Here is a 23,311-nt window from a genome sequence, read left to right as displayed (position 1 = left end):
CTTATGTGTTTCCTTTGATACTTCAGTTCCCCATTGTTTACAGTTTAGAAATACTGATATCGGTTCACTCTAATAAAAGTGTTACAAAGTACAGTGAAGTTGACCGCCCCCCCCAGGCTATCTGTATTACAAAGAATAGTGGTGTTCAACCTATTTTTAAACTAAAGATACATTTGTTGAATAAACAGATGAAAGCTTAAATTTGTGTTATTTCCCTTAATTCCTTGATATAGCTTTCTGTAAACTGGTTGGTTTGTGCTGGTGTTTTATACTCACAGGACCAGATAGTAAATTTTTAGGACCATTGTATTCTGTCACAATTACTCATTTCTGCAAGGGGCATGGCATGGCTGTATTCCAAGAAAACTGGAAGAAAAGTAGTGGGCTAGATGCCAACCTCTGCTCTAAAGTATACATTTATTTTTATACTTGAAGTTTTGAATTTGGCAAGTCAAATGTACACGAAAGGCCACATTCAGCTTTATTTTTGCTGTTGGTAATGAATCTTTGAAGAATTTAAGAGGTAAGTAAATGCTACATCACTAATAAAGTTTTATTTAAGATAAATATTGATAATTTTTTGTGGGACAAATTTAGGTATAGTATAAAATTTCTATTTCCCTGATATTTTATTAACATTCTGATCAGTAATATGCTATATGTTGACACTTGCTAACTTCTTAACATTTTAGAGTTAGCTTACCATACATTTTAAAGAAAGTGTTTATCAGACTTGCCTGCAAATGAAATTATAGTTTACATTCCATTGTAAGCAGGTCCTCCACCACCTTCAGGTACCACCCAGTTAATATTCTGACTTGGATCTTTAATATCACACGTTTTACAATGCACACAGTTCTGAGCATTTATCTGTAACCGAAATCCATCACCTTGTTCCAAAGGTACAAATTCATAAACTCCTGTAAGGAGAAATAATATTGTTAAGTACCTAACTCTTTGAACTTTCAAAATTCAAAAATAGAAATTGAAGTCCTGGAAATAGTAGCTACAGAAACCTTGCAAGTTTGTTTTCAGAATGTTTACTCATAGAGCATATTACAAATATCTTGGCTGCTTTTGAGTTACAATTCTGTATATATAATATGCTATATGCTGCTGTAGCTGAAAAAACAAAACAGAGCCAGTCTTAACCCTGTTTATAACCTGGTATTATGACAGAAATGATTAAAATAATAAAGTCAAAAGATAAAGTCCCTGCCCTCAAAGAGACATTTTAGTCCCTCTCCACAGTGTACTAATTTTTATACAGCTGAGCTCTATTTTAGTGTATCATTTGAGACTCAGTTACCATTTTATAATTCTAGTTGAAAACTCAGCACTAAAAGATACAGTATTCGTGATGCATTTCAAATTTGGGACTATTTTCTTGAGCTGAATGTGGCTATAGCTTGTATTTTAGCATTTTGTTTAAAAACAAATTATTTGTTTTTTTTAAAGTTATGGGAATGTGGAAAGAGGTATTCTTTGGTTTTCTTTCTTTTTTTTTTTTTTTAAATATATATATATATATATTTTTTTACCGAGAGGAAGGGAAAGGGATAGAGAGTTAGAAACATCAATGAGAGAGAAACATCCATCAGTTGCCTCTTGCACACTGCCACTGGGGATGTGCCCACAACCAAGGTACATGCCCTTGACTGGAATCGAACCCGGGACCCTTCAGTCCGAAGGTTCGACGATCTATCCACTGAGCCAAACCGATCAGGGCAGTTTGGTTTTCTGTGGGCCTTGGCCCGAGGGTAGACACAGAAAGACCTCTTGAGAAATGTCCTCTGAATTAGGCTTCAAAAGAAATCCCTATTATTTTAACATTGCTAGAGTAAAAACCATAAAATAATATTTTCTAAAGAAAGCTGGATATAGGAGTCATTTATAATTTCCAAGCAATGGAAACATTTCTTACATGTTTAAAGCGAATAGGAATGAATAGAAATACAGTACTGACCTGCAGGGCAGAAGCGCTGCTCGGGCCCATCATATATTGACAGATTTCTATTTACAGGTATACTGTCATCCTTTAAGGTTAAATGTGCTGGCTGGTCATGTTCATGATTAGTACCACTCAGAGCCACAGATGACAGAAGGTCAAAACTAATCTGTCCATCAGGTTTCGGATACTCAATTGGTGTGCAATCCTTGGCTGGCTTGAGCCGATCAGAGTCAGCACCTTCAAAAGTTTTGAGGAAGATTTTAAATAAATATACAACACTAATTTTAAAGTACTTAAAAAAACAAACAAACTTGAAAATATACCAAAGAAATAAGACTGCGCTCATAATAATGATACGCTGTTCACTTAGACCGAATCTGTCATTAATAAAGCAATTTTTTTTCTTTTTTTTTCCACACCCTGAAGTCACTTTTATTTTAATAAAGCAAATTTAAAACAAAGAAATAAAGATCACTTTTCAACTGCTTAATGGATTCCATTCATGAGTTTTAATGATTATAACACACTCAAATATGTTGTAATTACCTTTATGTTTTAGAGTCCATGGTTCCATTCCTCTAAATATCCAGTAAAAGATTCCAGTGTAAATCATCCCTCCATATAAACCCAGGAATCCATGGCAGGATGGTCTTATATTTCTAACAGAATATAGCTCTTTCCACACCCATGATTTCTTCAAATTGTCCTCATACTCAGTTACCTGGAGTCCTTTTATTAAAAATACGAGATGTTAAGTGTGAAATTGCCTCAAGGAGTATAAAGTACATTAATCAAGGTATTTTGAAACTTCTGATGAGTCAATCTTAAATTTAAAAAACAGGTGGTCACAAGAGCACACGAAGATTGTTTCATATAAATGTTGGCAGCATCTAAATTTGATTTCTTACACTGGTAGCATGGAAAGTTAAGTTTTAAAAGTAGGGAACCTGAAAAGGAAGCTCAAGATAAAGAGTTTATGCTTCCTATAAAAGTAAAAAAAAAAAAATTATAAGTGATCAATGAAATACTTCTGTTACGGGTTGAATTGTGTCTCCCCAAAAAAGATATTTTAAAGTCCAAACCTCCCAGTATTTAAGAATGGGTCAGAATGGGGTTGTTGCAGATGTAATAGTTAAGATGAGGTCATATTGGAGTAGAGGGAGCCCTTAATCCAGACTGGGGTCCTTATGGGGGACAGACAAGCAAAAAGATAGGTAAAGATGGAGGCAGATATTGGAGTTAATTCTATCACAAACCAAGTGAATGCCTGAGGCTTTCAGAAGCTTGGGAGGCAAGAAAGGATTCACCCAGAGACTACACAGAGTGTGGTCCTGCCAACACCTTAGTTTCAAACTGCTAGCCTGTAAAACTCAAATTTCCTGTTGTTTTAAGCCACCCAGTTTGTGGTACTTTGTTGTGGCAGCCCTAGGAAATTATAACAATACCTAAAACTTGGTGCATGCATTTAATACTTAATGGGACAAAGTTGTTCTTATAAATGTTTGTGAGTTACATAATGACTATTTTTTTAAATGTTTTTATTGATTTCGGAGAGAAGGAAAGAGAGAGAAAGTTCAATGATGAGAATCATTGATCGACTGCCTCCTGCAAGCCCTCTACTGGGGATCGAGCCCATGACCTGGCATGTGCCCTGACCCAGAATCAAATCGTGATCTCCTGGTTCATGGGTCGATGTTCAACTCCTTATCCACACCAGCCAGGCAGTGAGTATGTTCTTTCCAGTCATAATTTCCAGCCATTATTCCCAGTCTGGATGTACTTGCTCCAGTACTTTCTATGTGTGGTATTATGCTTACATGACAAGTTGGTCCAAAAAGGAAAGATACTTGGCAAGAAAATTAGAAAAATGTTCCACTACTCAACCATCACACTCCACCTTGCTGTTTCTGTTCTACTTTTCTTCTCCCACACCCTAGGCCTCCTTTCCTACAAAGATTTGAAGGCATAATCAGGTTGTCCTTCCAAGAGGCAGGAGACAAAGACAAAGTTGATAAATTATGTAGTGTATCAAAGGGGAAAAAATTATAGAAAACTTTGTGTGGGGTGGGGGTGTTGAGAGTGCTGTGTGTTGCAAATCAATTGGATTCACTGTGAGAGTGGTATTTGACCAAGGTGAAGTCAGAGGGTGAGGGAACTTTGGCTTTTACTCTGAGAAAAGTGGAGAATCATTAGAAGGTCTTTTTAGACTAAGGGCTCACTGAGGCCTAAGTGCTAGCTGTTCCTCTCCACCGCAGTAGAAGTGTCATCAATGCTGGTGCTTGCCACCCCTGCCAAGGATGGTGCTGGATTCTGCAGTTTGCACAGCTCTCCTGTTTTCAGACAAGACACTTCGGTATTTGTGAGGTATCTTACTGTGTATGTTATATGTGTGTAATGTAATGCAGTACTCTCCAACTTGAAATCAATGTTTCAATGAAAACCTAACCAATTTCTATACTTTAAATAAATAGGAAGTTCTTACCTATCGTCTTTGATTGGAGATTTTCACTAGTTAGTTGATTAAAAATAGATTCTGCTGCCAAAACTCCACTTTTCATTGCTGTGTGGGTACCTTTAATCTTGGGAACATTCATGAAACCAGGACTACAGCCAATTAGTAAGCCACCAGGAAAGGTGAGTTTTGGTATAGACTAAGGAAAGAAACATTTAAAGTGTACTGTTAGCTCAAATTAAACATGCAAAACTGACCACTCCACATTATTAGCCTCTTAAGTAAGTTTAAAGATATAGAGAAACATTTCTTTAAAAAAGAAGAAAATGAATATACTGAAGGAAAAAAAAAAAAGAGCAAGGGCAGTTTTTTCCCCTCCCTAATGAATGAGGATTAGAATTATTACCATTTTTCTATTACAAATTTTTCCTTCTTCCTCCCCATGACTAACCTATATGAAGTAGATTTAAGACCAGAGGTTGAACATTTAAATAAAATGTTTTCATGTACACATATCATAGTGAAAAATATTCCCTAAACCTGGATGACTTATCTAAATTGTGATCTGCTTTTACATCATGGTAACATGATATACAAAGGATGGTACCTTACCTCTGTATACACGTTTTATTTTACTTTGATATCTAGGGATGGAAACATAGGTTCTAATCATGGCATCACAATTAGCTATTACCTTAAATAACATTTTAATTAACTTGAGAATAAGTTGAATTTCCCCCTCATAATTTTAAGATAGTTGTTTGGGCCTCAGTATACATTACTGATAAGGAATAATGTAATAAAGGCTGGTGATATTTTTGTGTTAGCCAATAAAAGCTTATATAAACCCCATAATGTGGCACCTAAATTGTAGGTTGTTTGCATGGGAAAATGTACTATAATCTATAGTTTGAAAAGGAAAGGAGAGAGGTGAGACAGAGTTGTTCATTTCTCCTGCATTTTTTCTTCTCTGTGGGTTTCCTAAAGGAAGCCATGGTCTTTGTTGAGAAAGTGGTGGGTGGTAAAGTTTGGCTGATGGTGCTGAAAGCGACTCAGAGGACAGATACTTAATGGGGAAACAACTGCCATCAGCTGCAGGAAGACATGATGACCAATCTGTGGCCACAGGTCCCTTCAATTAGAAAATTCTAACTATAAGGGAAAGGTGGTGAGAAGCAAAACGAGGTAGAAGAATGCTGGTAAAAGGACCCCATCCTTTTACAGTACATGTGGGAATGAATTTATGACTGTAATTCTCTTGGACCACACACAAGAGCATCACATCAGGATCACAGAGCAGACAGTATGGGTAAAGGACTTTCTGGAATGCCATTAGCTGAAACCAGATAATGGCTAAAAACTTGGATAATGACAGCACTTCTCAAGGCTGTGTTCTTGTTAACACTAAATTTGATTCAAGAACTAGAAGACAAGATGTGGATTGTTAGTGCAAGTTCTTCCAAATTGGTGCTTAAATCCTAAGAGTAAAAATTGGATGGCACAATGAAAATGTGTGTTTTTAAGTTCTGGGAGGATCCCCTGTGTGGACAGTTACAGGCATTTTGTTAAGGAACTGGGTTGACCAGTGGTTGAGCCTGGTCAGGGCACATGCCCAGGTTGCAATGTGAGCTCCATCCCCAGTAGGGGGCATGCTGGAACAAGGAAAAGTTCACTCAGAAATGCTGTATTCTGGAACATTCATTAAACTAGGGCTACAAATAATTAGAAACCTAATAGATAAAGGTGAGCTCTGGGTATAGACTGAAGGACAATAAAAATAGTCATGTAATATTTGTTAGATCAATAAAAATAAAACAATGTTCCAAATGACTGCTTTTATGGTCTTTAAAACTAACTGAAAATAAGTTTCTGAAACTGACTATTTAAATCGGAAAATTTAAGTAAAAAGTTTAGGTTTTTTCCTAAAACCCATCTGAGATGTTGAAGCATACAAAGCAGATGTTTTAAAATGAGAATGTGTATGTGCTATTGAATATAACAAAACCTAGAATTTGCCTTGGAATTTCCTGGCAGCTAAAGAATAAAAGGCCCAACCTGTGTCGCTCAGTGGTTGAGCCTGGTCAAGGCACATGCCCAGGTTCCATTGTAAGCTCCATGCCCAGTGGGGGGCATGTGGGAGGCAGCCAATCAGTGATTCTCATTATTAATGTTTCTATCTCTTCCTCTCTGAAAGAAAAAAATATATATTAAAAATTATAAAAAAGGATAAAGAAAAATATCTTGGGTCACATAGTTTTACCTTTCTGGTTAAAAAACAAAAAAAGCCATTGAAGTCAATATATTCTTTAAATTCATGGTGTAATTTATTTAACTACAGTGTGACAGAGTCGTATAAATACTAGGTGACTTGCTGAATTACCTAAATTTTCCCCCATGAAGTGATTTTCTATTCTTTATAACATTATATTTTCAATGTTGAATTTATAATACATAAATAAAGAATAAAAAAGTTGGGAGACTTACCTGAAAGCCACCTTCATTGAGAGCTCTGGCTCCATATGCAATCCTTTTTCCACCTTCCAATGTTGGCTGAATGCTAGGATGGTGTTTCCACCTCTGGAACTCTCTAAATGGACTCAGGTATGGATTTTGATAGTCCAGACCAACCTTAAAATTTTTATAATTAAATTTGATATGTTTATGCAATTAGACATTTTATTTCAAATTATATCAAGCTAAAATGTGAGCAATTTTTATCAGAAAACATGTACATTAAATTTCTTATACTCAAAGTACTTAGAGAAATATACATAGTAACCTAAATTTAAATAAATAACTAAATAAAATGTTTGGAAAAGAAAGGGTAAACAAAAGAATACCTTGTGTTAATATAAGAAAACTTTAAATATTTGGAATACATTAATAAATCACTGTGCTCTATATATTGAAGTCCATATTAGAAAAATATTTGTAGGTAAGTGTCCCTCACATTGTGTTTCTACAAAAGGAATTGTAATAATTATTCAGTTATCAATACGAACTCTACAAATAAATAAGCTATATGCAGTACTACTGAGGCAAAAATAAACAGGATATAATCATACTTAGAAAAAATAGGATAAGAAATATAAAAGGTTACATTTTAAAGGCATTAATGTAGTGCTGAAATTAATAACCATGCCTTTTTTGCTTTGAAAAGATTGTCACCAGAATAACTACACAAAGGCGATCCTACTGAAACTTGTCTGAATTTCAAAAAGCACCTAAGTTTAACAATGGTTCATATGCAGGTTTAATCATGACATTAAACAATAAACTGCCACCAATTCCAAGGTGCAGAAATTCGCTATTTTTCTGTTCCTCATGATGTTCAAGATGTAATTTACTAATGATATAAGTGGCCAAAAAGAGAAAATGCTCATGTTTTTAAAAAGTTGTAAGTTCAAACTCAGTGCTGACTAAATTTTCAGGGGCAGCATGCCATAATGGAAATGGGCTTTGAAGTGTGTAACTGCCTCTGTCATTTAATAGGCGTATTTGGGAAAGTTGTTTAACTTGTTTGGACTTCCCATCAGTAAAAAAGGCTATAGCTACTTCATAGGATTTTATGAAACTTAGAGTTCTCAGTGAAATATCTAGCAGAGCCTGACACAGAGGAGCTCCTATTAGTAAAGCTATGTGTGTTAAGTAGACTAATGTCTCTAATAACCATAAGCACTTTACATGCTGATTACATTAGAACATAAGCTTTAAGTAAAGCATTTTACATTCTTCAGATTCACAACCCTTGTTTTATAACCTCGATGATCCAGTGACTAACAGAACTTTCCATAATGGGCGTATAACTTACCACAAAACCAAGAGCCACCAGGGGTTCCCCTTCATTTAAATGGTAGAGGAAAGAGCCTCCATAAGTGTGTCTGTCCAAGGGCCAGCCAACAGTGTGATCTACTCTTCCAGGTTTCCACTTCTTTTCATCAATAAGCCATAGCTTAAAAAAAAAAGTCCTAGAGTATTATTTAATTTTTTTATGTCACTACAATGTATAAAACTTACCAAGTTTGTCTTATTTATGAAAATTACAAGTAAAAACTGTAACAAGAGAAACATAAAAAAAAGTACTTTAAATGTTAAAGAAAATGATACAAAAAATGTAGCATGATGAATCGGAGTAAAGAGAAAGGTCAGAAATGTTATGAACACTTTTATACATTAAGATGTTCAAATTAATAAGACTTTCATACGATTCTAGGAAACAGCCCAGAAGAGATGAGGGCAACTTTTGGGGTTTTGGTAATATTCTATGTCTTGATCTGGGTGGTGGTAACATGTGTGTAGTAACCTTATAAAAATTAACTTTTTTATAAGGTACACTTAAGATCTGGTACTGTACACTCTGTTATTCTTCAAGTAAAATATTTTACTGTTTCTTGCACAGCCCCCTCCTCAAATTAAGCAAATTATTCATCCTAGTTTTAGAATGGTAAGTTTAAATTTTAAATAATTTCCATCTAAGATATTGTCTAAAAAGCAGGTAATATGTGCAATCTACCAAACAATTAAACACTTATTCACAATATAATGAATCTACTTATATATAGAATTAAACCTTTCTGAGCTTTACCCTAAAAATAAATTTAAACAAAAGGATATAATGAAACTTTTATATTCTAACTAGAGGCCCAATGCATAAAATTCGTTCAAGAGTAGGCCTTTCTTCCCTCGGCTGCTGGCACCAGCTTCCCTCTGGCACCCGGGACCCAGGCTTCCCTCTGGCCACCTGCAGGCACTGGACCTGGGCTTCCCTCGAAGTCCCGGCTTCATCCGGAAGGACATCCGGTCTAATTAGCATATTATGCTAATAGTCTAGCGATTGGATAAATTGAGAAAATATACAACACTTAACCTAACTAAATTTTAGGTTTCATATCAATATACCATGACTGAGTGTAAGTTTCATAAACGAAGTTATCTTCACATTACAATTTTGAATGAACAATTCTTATAGGATGTGGTCATCCTATAACTAGCATATGAATAGCAGGTCCAATACTATCACGGGAAATGGCATTACAATAAAAAAATAAATGTTACAAATATTTTCAAGTTCAAGACTTCTTTCAGCAATATTTGATAAAACAATTACAACATATAGATGCAATTTAGATAATAATGAATTTTGATTGTAATATTTTCTAGCCCTTTGAAAAATATCCCAAATATTTTCAGTCATAATATTTTAAGTCAATGAAAAATATAATTGTAAAATTAAATCAGCATTATAATACAATGAATTTAAAGTTCCATATTTTAACATAAGAATTACAAAAACAAGCCAGGATACCTCCTTCAGTCCAATTCCGTAGGTTTGGGGTTCACAATTGGCCCTCAAATCAAACTTCTTATACAGTTGCTTGGCTAGATGTCCATGGCAACCCTCTGCAAAAATTGTAACTTTGGCATGTAGTTCTAGTCCTCTCTCAAATGTTGTCTAAGAAATAAAAACATGTTAAATTGCAACATTTGATAATTTAAAACATATTCACATCCTGGTCAGTTTTGAATTGAACTATGAGTCGTGTATAGTAGAGACAATGCACATATATTAGAAGTAAAATTAAGTACTGTTATAAGTGGAATCTAATTGAAATTTAATAATATATTTTGTGTCTTTGTGATATTTTTCTATTTTACTTCAAAAGTACTTGATTGAACAGTTAAGTTTGTAAAAATTAAAGTTTGTAAGAATTAAAACAGCAAATAAAGCACTTTTGCCCCCCCAAATTCTCTACAAACAAATATAAAGCGAAAAGTGAAAGGCCATTCCCCCACTGTTCCTGACTTCCCAGTCCCGTCATTTGAAGCAAAAAATAATAGTTTTCTTGTGAAATTTTCATGGCGGAAAATTTCCATGAATGAAAAACAGAGCCTATTTATATCCTTCTAACACAAATAGGATCATACTAAATATATTCATCTAGTTGCCTTTTTCACTTTAATTTTACTTGTATTGTTGAATGTACATTGTAAAACAAATGTTTTCTCCAAGGGGGAAAAAGCTATGATTAAAATCCTTTATCTTTTGCTCTCTTATATTTTAGTAGAGGCCCCGTGCACGAATTCATGCATGGGTGGGGTCCCTCAGCCTGGCCAGCGATCGGAATGATTGTGGCCACTGGGGCCATTGGGGCTGGCCAGCTGGCCTGAGGGAGGGACTGCAGAAGGTTGGTCGGGCAGGGGGAGGGACCGCGGGAAGTTGGCTGTGGGAGTGCATTGACCACCATGGGGCAGCTCCTGTGTTGAGTGTCTACCCCCTGGTGGTCAGTGCTCATCATACTGATGGGTCATAATGGTTGCTTAGGCTTTTTTATATATAGACTAGAGGCCAGGTACATGAAATTCGTGCATGTGTGTGTGTGTGTGTGTCCCTCAGCCTAGCCTGCACCCTCTCCAATCTGGGACATCTCTCACAATCCGGGACCGCTGGCTCCTACCGTTCACCTGCCTGCCTGCCTGATCACCTCTAACCCCTCTGCCTGCCTGCCTGAGGCCCCTAACTGCTCCCCTGCCTGCCTGATCACCCCTAACCGCCTCTGGCTGCTTGCCAGATCACCCCTAATCACTTGCCTGCCTACCTGATCACCCCTAACCGCTTGCTGGGGGGCGGGGCCAGCCCTGAGAGGGGCCATCTGCCTACCTGATCACTCCTAACCGCTGGTCTGCCTGCCTGATTGCCCCTAACCACTCTGCCTGCCTACCTGATTGCCCCTAACTGATTGCTTGGGGGCAGGGCCAGCCTGGCGAGAGGCCATGGTGATTCTGATCTAACGGTTGTTATGGTCGTGATGCCATTACGATCTCTGGCCTTTTATTATATAGGATACTTACGTCTAGCACATGGTAGGTACTCAATAAAGTTACTGAATAAAGAAATACAGAATAATCAGGAAAGTGTCATGAAATATATCATTCCTGATATTTCTCTACTCACATAGTTGCATATGTGAGTATACAGACACAGTCACACCAAAAATAATTTTACACTGGCAAACTGTTTAATTACTGTTTTTGTATTATATCACAGCTAGAGGCCTGATGCATGAAAATTCGTGCAAGAGTAGGCCTTCCTTCCCCTGGCTGCTGGCACTGGCTTCCCTCCGGCACTGGGGACCCGGGCTGCCGGCACCGGCTTCCCTCCAGCACCTGGGACCCAGGCTCCCCTCCTCTGGCCACGGGCAGGCACCCGGGACCCGGGCTGGCTTCCCTCTGGCCCCAGCTTCGTCAGGAAGGACGTCTGGAATGACATCCAGAAGACATCTGGTCTAATTAGCATATTACCCTTTTATTATTATAGTAGTGATTTACCTAAGGCAATATATACCAAATAAAGCATTCATTTTGAATGCTTGAATAGATTCCCTTAATATTTCAACCAATTCTTAATAGTTGGACATGTAGGTTGTTCCAGTGTTTCACTGTTATAAGTACTGCTCAGATGAATATCCTTGGTGCCAAATATTTTCAGTCTAAATGGTGAGAATTATTTCATTATTAATTTAATATTTTTGGTTATTAGAGAATTTGAATATCTTTCATATGTTTACTGGTAATGTCTATTTTCTTGTACAGTGCTTACTCATGTCATATATATGCATACATGTATATTGTATAGGCACATACATCCTACAAATTACTCAGGAACTTTTAATTTTGTTCTTATCTCCTTCCTCTCATTACACCTCACTCATCCATAAACTATGTTAACAACCTAGTATGTGAGGTTTTACCCAAATATATATACACATACACATCTGGAGATGCATATACACTTAAACTATTGGGGGTTTATTTTACAAACACAGGATCATATAATACAAATTTTTGTGTGGCTTACCTTTCTCACTTAAAAGATTTCCTGGGAATCTTTTCAAGTCACTGAATAGCTCAAATCTTTCTCTTTATTGGCTGGTAGTAGTCCATGTGGAAATACCATAGGTTATTCAGCTAGTGGGTGATAGCCATTCACTCTGTTTCCAGTTTATTTGCAACAATAAACAATGTTATAAAACATGCACCCTTCTGTGTGTGTGTATCCTTTTACTATTGGTGCTTTTATTCCTGTAAGATAGACTCTGAGGACTGGCACTGTTAGCTCAAAGGGCACACCTATTGTTACTTTATCAGACATTGCCAGATTGCCTTCTAAAGAGCCAGAAACAATGAATATTTACACCAGCACTAAATAAAAAGACCCTTTTCCCTAGATTTAACTGTTCCTTATAAATCTTAGCTAAGTGTAGGAATAACTCACTGCTATGTTAATTTGCATCTTCCTGACTACTATTTTCAGCATTTCTTTTTGATTTAAGAAATATTAAATGAACACCTACAATGTTCTAGGTTCTATGTTAGTCATTGGGAATATAGAGATGAATAAAAAAAGACATGTCCCTTTCCATTGGGCTAGTCATAGAGGAAGACATTATGTAAATACCTGAGTATGTAAAAAGAAAATATGACTTAATGCTATAAAAGAAAGTACTGGGTGTTATGAGAGAAAATAATAGAAGGGAACTATTCTGGACAGGATTGGCCTTTTTGGAGAAATGACATTTAAGATGTGGACTGAAGAAAAGGTATCCAAGTATCTTTCTGTATGATTAGTGATCACCATGACTTGCCATTCTGTAAGTTGTCCATTTTTGAGATATTGCACATTTTTCATCGTGTTGTCTTTCTTTTTAGTTGTTTTTATTTAAATTTTATTTTTTAATTAGTTAAATTCAATATTATTTTGTATTAGATTTAGGTGTATAGAATATTTGTTAGACAATCATATACTTTACAAAGTTATCCCCAGATATTTCAAGTACCCAGTTGTACCATACATAGTTATTACAATACTAGAGGCCTGGTGCATGAATTTGTGCCCGGGTGGGGTCCGGCCGGCCCTCCCCAATGGGGTCAATCAGGGCAGGGCCGGCGGGGGGTGGGGGGGAAGGGGCCGTGGGCTGTTGGCTGGCTGGCCCTGCCCCTGATTGGGGTAGGGAGGGTGGTTGGAGGCAGAGCCGGCCAGGGGGAGGGGCCGCGGGTGATTGGCTGCCACAGTTTGCGTCATATCGACCAGTCGTTCCAGTCTCTTGGCTTTTATATTTGTAGATTATTGACTATATCCCCTATGCTGTACTTTACATCCCATGACTGTTTTTTAAATTTAAATTCTTTATTGTTGAAAGTATTACATGACTCCTTTTTCCCCCATTGACCTCTCCCCAGTCACCCCCGCTCCCCAGCACGTGCTCTTGCCTGACTACTGTCTGTGTCCATTGGTTATGCTTATCTGCATGCATACAAGTCCTTTGGTTGATCACTATCCCCTTCTCCCACCCTCCCCTGCCTTCCCTCTGAGGTTTGAAAATCTGATCAATGCTTCTAAGTCTCTGGATCTACTTTTGTTCATCAGTTTATGTTGTTCATTATATTCCACAAATGAGTGAGATCATGTAATATTTATCTTTCTCCAACTGGCTTATTTCGCTCAGCATAATGCTCGACCTGCGGTGGTGGCAGAGGGCAGGGCGGTGCCAGTGGGGGCCCCTTATCGCCCTGCCTGCCGGTCACCCCACAGATGGCCCTGATCAATGGAAAAATATCCTCGGGTGAGGAAAAACAACAACAAAAACAAACAAACACAGCTTTTGAGGCCATAACTATCAGACATGCCAAGTCTCAAGACCTAATCTGATACTGATTTGGCCAAACTACTAGACAGTGATGGCGAACCTATGACACGCGTGTCAGCACTGACACGCGTAGCCATTTCTGATGACACGCGGCCGCATGCAGAGGATGAAACATTTGCTGCTCCTGAGGATGAAACATTTGCGACTAGAGTCTTGGAGTTAGTTTTTTCCTCAAAGTGACACACTACCCGAGTTATGCTCAGTTTTTTGGCGAAGTTTGACACACCAAGCTCTAAAGGTTGCCCATCACTGTACTAGAAGAAGCAATGTAACAGGTAAAACTCAAGAGCTTTGGTATTAGGCAGCAATGCAAATGATTGTTGTCTATAGCAATGAAAATTGTTCAGGTGGCAATGCAGTTGATTGATAACCTACATATATGTATGTTGTTTTTAACACTCTTTGAGTTGCTTGTAATATCTTACTGATTCCCTCATTAATGAATGAGTGAAATAAAATATTTGACACGTTTGTTTTATATCTTAAATATGTTTTTATTGATTTTTAAAAATTATATTTTTAATAGGTTTTCTTGATTTTTAGAGAGGAGGAATGAGAGAGAGAAATATGTATCAGCTGTTGCCTGCAAGCTCCCCCCACTGGGGATTGAGCCTGCAACCTGGGCATGTGCCCTGACAGGGAAACAAACCGATAACTGCTTGGTGCATAGGATAATACCCAACCAATAGAGCCACACCAGCCAGAGCATGTTTTGATCTTTTAAAAAATTATTCTTAAACATGTTTTATCTACTTAACTAAATGATGTTTAATTCAAAGATGCCTTTATATATTTTTAATGTGAGAAAAATTCTAAATTAATAATTCTATTCTAACATACATTTAACATGCAGTTTGTAGCAAAACTAAATTATTAAGTTTAAATTGACTCTTTTTTTTTTAATTTGTCAATTTGTTAAGCACATAATTATTAAAACATTTACCTTTGGTGCACCATCCTTCTGTATGCCTACATCGTTAGTGGCAATTCCTTTTATACTACCATCTTCATGAAAAAGGACCTAAAATGAAAACATATTTCATTATCACCTTAGGATTCATAATGACCTAGAAAAGAAACAATAAACAGCCTTAGATTTTTTTTAGAAAGTAAACATGTTCTCTAGATTATAGAAATACAGGCTTTAAAACACTCAGGCAAAAGGAAACATGTTCTTAAAATACTGCCTTTTAGAGTATAAAAGACACAGCTGAAACAGCTGGAAATGAAAGACATGTCACCACCTTGATCAGGAAGAAAATGGGGAAGCTATCAGAGAGCTCAATGAAACACAGTAAGATGAAACCAAAAGCTGTTTGAAGAGTTCAGATATCAAAAACATGCACAGAACCTGAAATCAAGGCCTGTAACAAATGAAGACCATCAGCATGGATGGAAAGAGAAGAGTGTCAGGAAAGCTTCTGTCCTAAATGAGTAAAGACTCCCTCCCTTTCCACCCCCCCAAAAAGAACTCTCAAACCCAAACCTAACAACAACAAAACAGGTTTACAACAACCCAAAGCTGATTAAAGTTTATTTCTGGAGCAAGAAGAAAGGAGGAAAACTGGTCAAAAGTATACTTCTGAGGATGAGAAATAGGTTACTCTGCTTTTGTTTCCTCTCTGGAGGAAAATACTCTTTGGATAGGTAAGTACAAAATGTACATTAGAAGCACATAACAGAAAGCACAGGAGTGGAAAGGTAAAATAAGGATTTGCAGCAATGGAAATGAAAAGAAAAAACATTTTATATGATACCTAGAAAATGAATTAACAGAATATAGCTATGAACTAGAACTAAAGTCTGGTTCAGAGTCCCCCCAAAATGATATCCTATTGATAACTAGAGGCCCGGTGCACAAAATTCATGCATGGGGGAGGGGTTCCCCCTCAGCCCAGCCTGCACCCTCTCTCAGTCTGGGGGCCCCTCGATGGATCGCCCCAAAGAGGTAGGCCCTGCCCACCTGGCCGGGGCTCTACAATGGATCATCCATGCAGAGAGAGGCCTCACCCACCCGCCACCGCAGGGTAGCCTAGGCCTCCCTCTTTGGGGCGATCATGGAGCTCCTTGATTGACTGCCCTGCTAGCTGGTGGCCTGGGCTTCCCTCTGTGGGATGATCATGGGGCGATGGTGGGGCCCCCCTGACCAATCGCATCGCACCCACCTTAGCTGGCCTGGCGCCAGTGGGTATCATAGCGTGGTCGTTCTGACGGTCATTCCACTGTTTGGCCATTCAGTCGATTTGCATATTATGCTTTTATTATTTTTATTTTATTTTTTAAAATATATTTTATTGATTTTTTACAGAGAGGAATAGAGAGTTAGAAACATTGATGAAAAAGAAACAGTGATCAGCTGCTTTTTGCACACCTCCTACGGGGTATGTGCCCACAACCAAGGTACATGCCTTTGACTGGAATCGAACCTGGGGCCTTTCAGTCTGCAGGCTGACGCTCTATCCACTGAGCCAAACCAGTCAGGGCATGCTTTTGTTATTATAGATGATATTTAAGGATGAAAAAGAGGAGGTATTAGAGACTTGAGTGTTTGTGTACTCAAAAAAAGTGAAAATCATGGATTCTACACACCACCTATTTGTGATTTAGACATGAATCTCAAGACATTTTAACCAGGAGAAATGTAAAGCCCCAACCTTGGGCCCAAAATACAAAAGGCATATGTATGGGCTGGAAAAACAAATTAGTAACAGCAAGTATAATACAGAGACCTAAGAGTTTCTATTTGACTTACATACTGTAAGGGTAAATACAAATACAAAATTATTTTGAATTTTCCCTGGCTCTAAAATAAGAGATTCTTTCAGCAAATCTGTTAGAAAACGTAACTGTAAACTCATTCTCTGAGATATATGTGAATCATTTTATTTATTTTTAAAAACTGTATTTTTATTGATTTCAGAAAGGAAAGGAGAGGAGAGCGATAGAAACATCAACAATGGGAGAGAATCATTGATCGATTGCCTCCTACACACCCCTACTAGGGATTAAGCCCGCAACCCGGCCATGTGCCCTTGACCAGAATGGAACCCAGACCATTCAGTCAGCAGGCCGATACTCTATCCACTGAGCCAAACCAGCTAGGGTGAAGATTTTGTTTTTAATAACTTCCCCAATAATACTTAGTGAATATCAACAGTATGATATGATTGCCAAGAGTTATTTTGAAAGAATTAACAAAATAACATTTTCTAGAATGAAGAAGGTAATAGCCCTACTCCACACTAGGCTTGAAGTAGTGTATGCATTCTGGGTGGCACCTTATAAGGGAATAAAAGAGAAATGTATTCAAAAGAGGGCAGTGAGAATGCTGAAGGAACTCAAACTATCGACACGATTGAAAGAATTGAGAATATTTAACTTGGGAAAGAAAAACCACAAGAGTAAAGGTAAGGAAGAAGGAAGAGCAGGGCATAATTGTAAATGAAAGGTGTCTTTCCAATTGGAAGAGGGCATAGATTTGTTATATATAATATAAAATATAAATTTCTATTCAATATGAGAAAGAGTGCATTACCAAAAATCCATTACCAAATGAAAATTTAGAGGTCTTTTAATCTCTGATGGGATTCAATCATAAGTTGGACCATCATTTGATGTGGGTACAATATAAAGAATTCAAGTACTCTTTGGATTAGATCTTTCTAAGATTCCTTCTAATTTTGCAATTCTAAAATCCTATGGCTTTTTCGACATATTTATTTCTTTACCTCTGTACCATTTTTTGCTTATTCAAAAGAAAACATCACTTTCTATAAATATCAAACACAAAACAAAACCATACAAACCTCAGCAGCAGCATAACCAGGGTATACTTCAACACCAAGGGCTTCTGCTTGCTCTCCCATCCAGCTTACTAAATGTCCCAAGCGTACAATGTAATTGCCATGATTATTCATTGGAAGACCTAAAAATAAATGCTTACTTTATAAATCTGACTTTTTATTGATAAAACTAAAAAACATAAATACTTAATTTAAAAATTCAAATCAATGTATAATTTCTTCATAAATATACACAGTCTCTTATGGTCACAATTTTAATTTCTTTTCTATAATTTTGGTCTAGAACTCTATTAAATTAAAAACAATATTACAGCATTAAATTAAAAATTCCTAGTTGGCTTTCAAGACTATCTCAATTCTTCTAGACTGGAAGACAAAATAACTGGGTTCCACTCCTGCTTTCCCATAAGCTAGCTGTGTAACTCTGGGTAAGGAACAAATCTCGGGCCTCAGCTTTCTCATCTGTAAAAGGACGGAATTTCATCAGATGAAATGTCGTTCCTTCCAGCTGTAGAATTCTATAATTCTGTGATTATTTATCATATCTTACCTGGAAGAATTGGCACAGGAATTCTATATTTCTGTGTTAAAATTGCAAACCTGTCTTCTGTTACAGGCGTGTTAAGTGGAGCCTAGAAATAAAATATGTTAAGAAAGGGAAGTTTTAGTTCATATTTGTAAGGGTAAATACAAATAAAAAACAAAAACTATATCAAAAAGTAAAGAGACACCATGGATGGACCTTGAGAATATTATGCTAAGTGAAATAAGCCAGTCAGAGGAAAGACAAATATCACATGTTCTCACTTATATGTAGAATCTAATAAACATAATAAACTAACCATCAAAATAGGTCCAGAGGTATGAATGCATGGAATAGACTGACAAATCTTAGAGAGGAGGTGGCTCAGGAGATGCGAAGAGAATAACCAAAGAACTTATATACATATATGCATAGCACATGGACGCAGATAATAGTGTGGTGAAGGCATGGGGTGGAGCAGGGGCTGGGTGGAAGGGGATCAATAGGGAGGAAAAGGGAGACATCTGTAATACTGTCAACAATAAAATATGTATAAGTAAAAATTAAAAAAGGGAACTACCCTCCTCAATTTTCTTTCATAATTTTCTTTAGAAAATTTGGACTGTCTTTGTCTCTTTGAGATGTTTGGGGATCTTTTTTAAACTTAAATAAGCCAGTTTTGCATCCCAGGAATGTCTTTCTTGGGGACCTTGGAGACATCTTTGAAATGTGCACATCAAGGAGGAGGGCTTCCTGTCGCCCTGTCTGTGGGAGTTTAGCCTAGGAGCTTGCTCCAAGTTGTAATTTCCTGCTTGATGAAAACATAAGACAAGTTTTATTTTTCCTTTGGAAAAAGATAATTAACAAGTATACAATAGATGGTTTCTGCCTAGCTAGATAGGGCTTTGATGTGAAAAACTTTTTCTCTCTATTAGAATTGATATTAGTCAATAATCATTCACTGATATCTATTTCTGACATAATATTGAAAAGAGAAAGTTAATTAGGCATAATTAAAGTTTTTCTACTTTAAAGGAGCTTGATATTTTAGAAAGAACAGCAGAAGTTAATTTTTTGGAATTTAGTTTACTCCACATGGGAAAAATACAGAAATATTTATACAATGTTTTACCTTTACAAAGCATAGTCACAGATACTAAATATTCTAACCTTAAAGATAGGATATATATAACATAACCCATCTCACATAAGAAAACACTGAAATATATAGAGTATAAAATTTTAACCAAGGCCATACCATTATGAGAGCAGTAAAACCAACACTTGGTTCTCTGCATATCATACCAGTGCCTTTTCGGCTTAGATATGGGTGACCATGATTCATTGCTTTAGAAAATTAGATTAGATTATCCTCCTTGGCTTTAGATATTGCAATGTCCCTGGAAATTTAGATAACACTTTATTAAGAACAATGATATAAACACTTATAAAGTTAGGAAATACCCTCAAAATCAAAATGCTGTATTTTTTTCAGTACAAATATTAAAAGATCTTCTCAAGATAATGCCTTCTCATAAACCCAGTCCATAAATATAACATGAAGAAGGCATTATACAAAAATGAGTTAATATCTTAAAATTATAACTATATTTGACATAATTTTATCTATTCTTGCTCCTTTTAAATAAAAAAATCAGTAGTTATCCTTCTCAAGATAGAATTACATGAAAAGAGTTTCTATTATTCCAGTAATTTGGAAATAGAGATTCAATAAAGATTAGACTTTTCATAAAAACCAATTTTTCATACTCCCTTCTCCTTCCAGTCTGGGAACAATTCTTCAAAAGCACGTGGATCAAGGCAAGCCCCTGAGAGAGTATGAGCTCCTATTTGAGAAGCTTTCTCCACTAGACACACACGGATGTCCTTTTCATGTTGAGCAGCCAACTGCTTTAGCCGAACAGCAGCAGATAGCCCTGCAGGGCCCGCACCAACTATTACTACATCTGCTTCTTCTGCAAACCTCTCCATGCTCACTCCTGTGAGGAAAAAAAGTTGAAGAAGTACAGAAAAAGTCTGGAATGAATATGACCTGCTTATAAATACCCACTATGCTCTAGGGTCTAGAACATTATTATTTTCAGAAATTGCTCCTCTCCTTTGCATGAGAAGTATACTAAGGATATTACTGTATTAATTGCATGTTCTCTTACTTCTGCTTCCAGTGCATGTTTTATTTTTGCTTCCATAAGTGAACTTTTGGCTTTGAGATTTATTATTATAAATTTAGCAAATATTTGTTTTTCTAAATATTAATATGTAATTGTTTTTATAAATCTACATATTATTCGATATTTTTACAGTAACATGAAAAATATTTCCCTCTACAAAGTGATACAAAGTATCTATAAAGTCTCAACAATTTTGCATAAATTATTACCTACCTTCCCATCGTTTGTCCTTATCCCGGGGATAAATAGTATAGTGGGTAGTAATTCGAGGTACAACGGAAGTTGAAGCCCATCTTGCAGCACACAGAGGTAGATAATTTTTCTTAATTTTTAAGGCATGAAAGCACTGATATGCTGCACAAAAATTATGAACATTATTATTTTTTCAATTAGCTTTCCTCAGAAATAGACTGAAAAAATATATTTAAAAAATCTAGGATTGAGGATCAGAGCTGGTTTCTAGTTGGTTTTCTATTAATTAATCCTAACACCTTAAAAAAAAAATCACTTGATTTGTTTCCTCATCCAAAAAAGTCTGATTTTGATAATCACTCTTAAGTTGGCAAGTAAACTAAATTTCTCTATTGCAAATGCATACGAAAAATGTTTTATTGGGAATAAATTTTTAAACCTTAAATAACCCTTCACATATCCTAAAGCTAAAAAAATATATAAGACACATAAAGATATTATAGAACTCAGTCCCAGAGTTCAAATATAGTAATAGCATCATTCAAAAGAGCATTTAAGAATATTTATTATTTATATTTTTATTAAAAGACAGCAATATTTTAAGTTTTAGTTTAGTGTAGCATTACTGTAGTTTAATGTTTAGAAGTTTTCATCTGCTTCTGAAAACTGATGATTTGGTACCAGACAAAACTGTAATTCTATTGCTTATACAGCTAGTGATTTTCTTGAGAATATTTGGAACTGGGTAGTCTGATATCCTCTGGGGGGTTAAAAAAATCATGACCTTTACTCCTTTTCTGAAAACAAATCTGATATTTCACTTTAAAGTGTACACTTAGGCACCTTGGCTTAATTTTGGTAGAGAAGTGAGCTCAAAAGTCCATTGAACTCATAACATCACCCTATCAAAGTCACACTGACAGTGCATTTGTGCTTGTCTCTTTGTTGCCAGTAGTAGTAACACTAGGCTTTGAAAATGGCAATGATTTAAGCATCCAAGGAAAATGGAAATGGTAAATTTGGTGGAATTATGTTAGCACTTGGCCCAAGAATGACTTCTAACTTCAACTAAATTAGGTAGTAGGGCAGATAGCAGCATCTGACTACTTCGATATTAAAAACAAGAACAAAAAACCCACAACACATCTACACATGAGTAAAATGAACTTGAAACAAAATTTTACTTATTTAATATACATACAATGGCCAAATTTTACAGAATTCCACTTTAATGAAATTTACATAATAAGAACATCCTTGAAGTTGCAATATGTATACTTGTTTATTCCATAAGCGAAAATTAACTTAAATAAGATTAAAAAAAATTAAGCCAGATGTGAGAGAATTCAAGATCCTGCAGTGAACTTTTATTTATTTTTTGGAATTTTAAGACTTTTTTGTTTTGTTTTTAAGTAAAACAAAACAAAACACCACCCAAGTGCATCATTCTACCTTTTTGTTTTAAGTGACAGGAGAGGCAATGTGGTATTTTCACGAGTCATCGTGAGGGTTCTAGGGACACCCATAACACGATAAAGCCCCTAGAGTTAATTTTACACAATGTAGAAAAAAATTCCTGGCTCTCGATATAGTTTGGTGACTTACGCAGCACATATGAATGTTAATCATCATGAATAACATTCAGATGTGTTAGGTTGGCGGCAAAGACGCAACTCAGGTCAACACCAAGGAGAAACACTGTGCAAATATTCTTTTACCCATTTCCAACAATGCAACAGACAACACCTGAGCTTTGGGATAAAGGGTCCGAGCCAGAATTTGGGACGATTCAGTTCAAGAGTCCACAGGGGGACCGTGCGGATCAATTCCCTGGGCTCATGACCTTTACCCTAGTTGTCAATTCCTGGGCTTGGGACACCCAGTCCCAGGAGGATCCCGGGGCCCGCCACCAGGTGCGGACGGCGTGACCTCTGTCACAGGTTAGCTTGAGAAAGCGGACCGGAGGGGACATGGGAGGAGGAAGGTGCCTACAGCCCCCAGCTGTGACCCCTTTTCCCCTAACTACTCGACCTTCCCCCACTAACTCCCCTCCGGAAACCCCCTCTCACCCGGGCAGGACAGCTTGGCTAGTGGCACCAACATGTTCACTGTCATCAGGACTGTCGTCGGACACAAGCGGAAGGAGGACTGCCGGTGGCTCGCCGCGGGCGCTGGACCTCTAGGCCTCGGGGGGCGCCATTACCTGCCGGGAAGCACCAACCCCTCTGCTGAAGTCGGCCTCTCTGCTCAGCCCACCTCTCAGGCTTCACGGCGTTCCCGCCTCTTTCTCGTTCTGCGCCGGCGCCATGCATGACGCAATGTGCTAGCCGAGGCTTCCGGGTCGTGTCCCGCGGCCTCCGGTGGTGGATTGAGTCTGTGTCCGGCCATCTCCCAAGCCCCATGGTGCACCGCGCCCGCAGCAAAAGGCAGTGAGAGGCGAAGCGACGCGTACGGCATCCTGGGAGTTGTAGTCTTCTGCTGAAGAGCCTGGTAA

General features: G+C 37.2%; 1 protein-coding gene across 1 annotated transcript; it reads right to left on the bottom strand.

Moving 5' to 3' along the window:
• Positions 1-187: 187 nt before the first annotated feature.
• Positions 188-23,292, bottom strand: ETFDH (electron transfer flavoprotein dehydrogenase). Its single transcript, XM_008144473.3, has 13 exons — positions 22,887-23,292; positions 20,839-20,979; positions 20,204-20,433; positions 18,461-18,542; positions 17,914-18,032; positions 15,051-15,128; positions 9,709-9,855; positions 8,215-8,355; positions 6,888-7,031; positions 4,434-4,602; positions 2,498-2,680; positions 1,967-2,188; positions 188-920 (listed from the first exon to the last, which is right to left on the bottom strand). Exons 1-13 carry the CDS (start codon positions 22,930-22,932, stop codon positions 757-759), a joined length of 1,866 nt encoding a protein of 621 aa, XP_008142695.2. The 5' UTR covers positions 22,933-23,292; the 3' UTR covers positions 188-756.
• Positions 23,293-23,311: the final 19 nt, after the last annotated feature.

The sequence above is a fragment of the Eptesicus fuscus genome, chromosome 6 (assembly GCF_027574615.1).
Source record: "Eptesicus fuscus isolate TK198812 chromosome 6, DD_ASM_mEF_20220401, whole genome shotgun sequence".
Lineage (NCBI taxonomy): Eukaryota > Metazoa > Chordata > Mammalia > Chiroptera > Vespertilionidae > Eptesicus > Eptesicus fuscus.
This window is presented reverse-complemented; position numbering and strand designations above follow the sequence as displayed.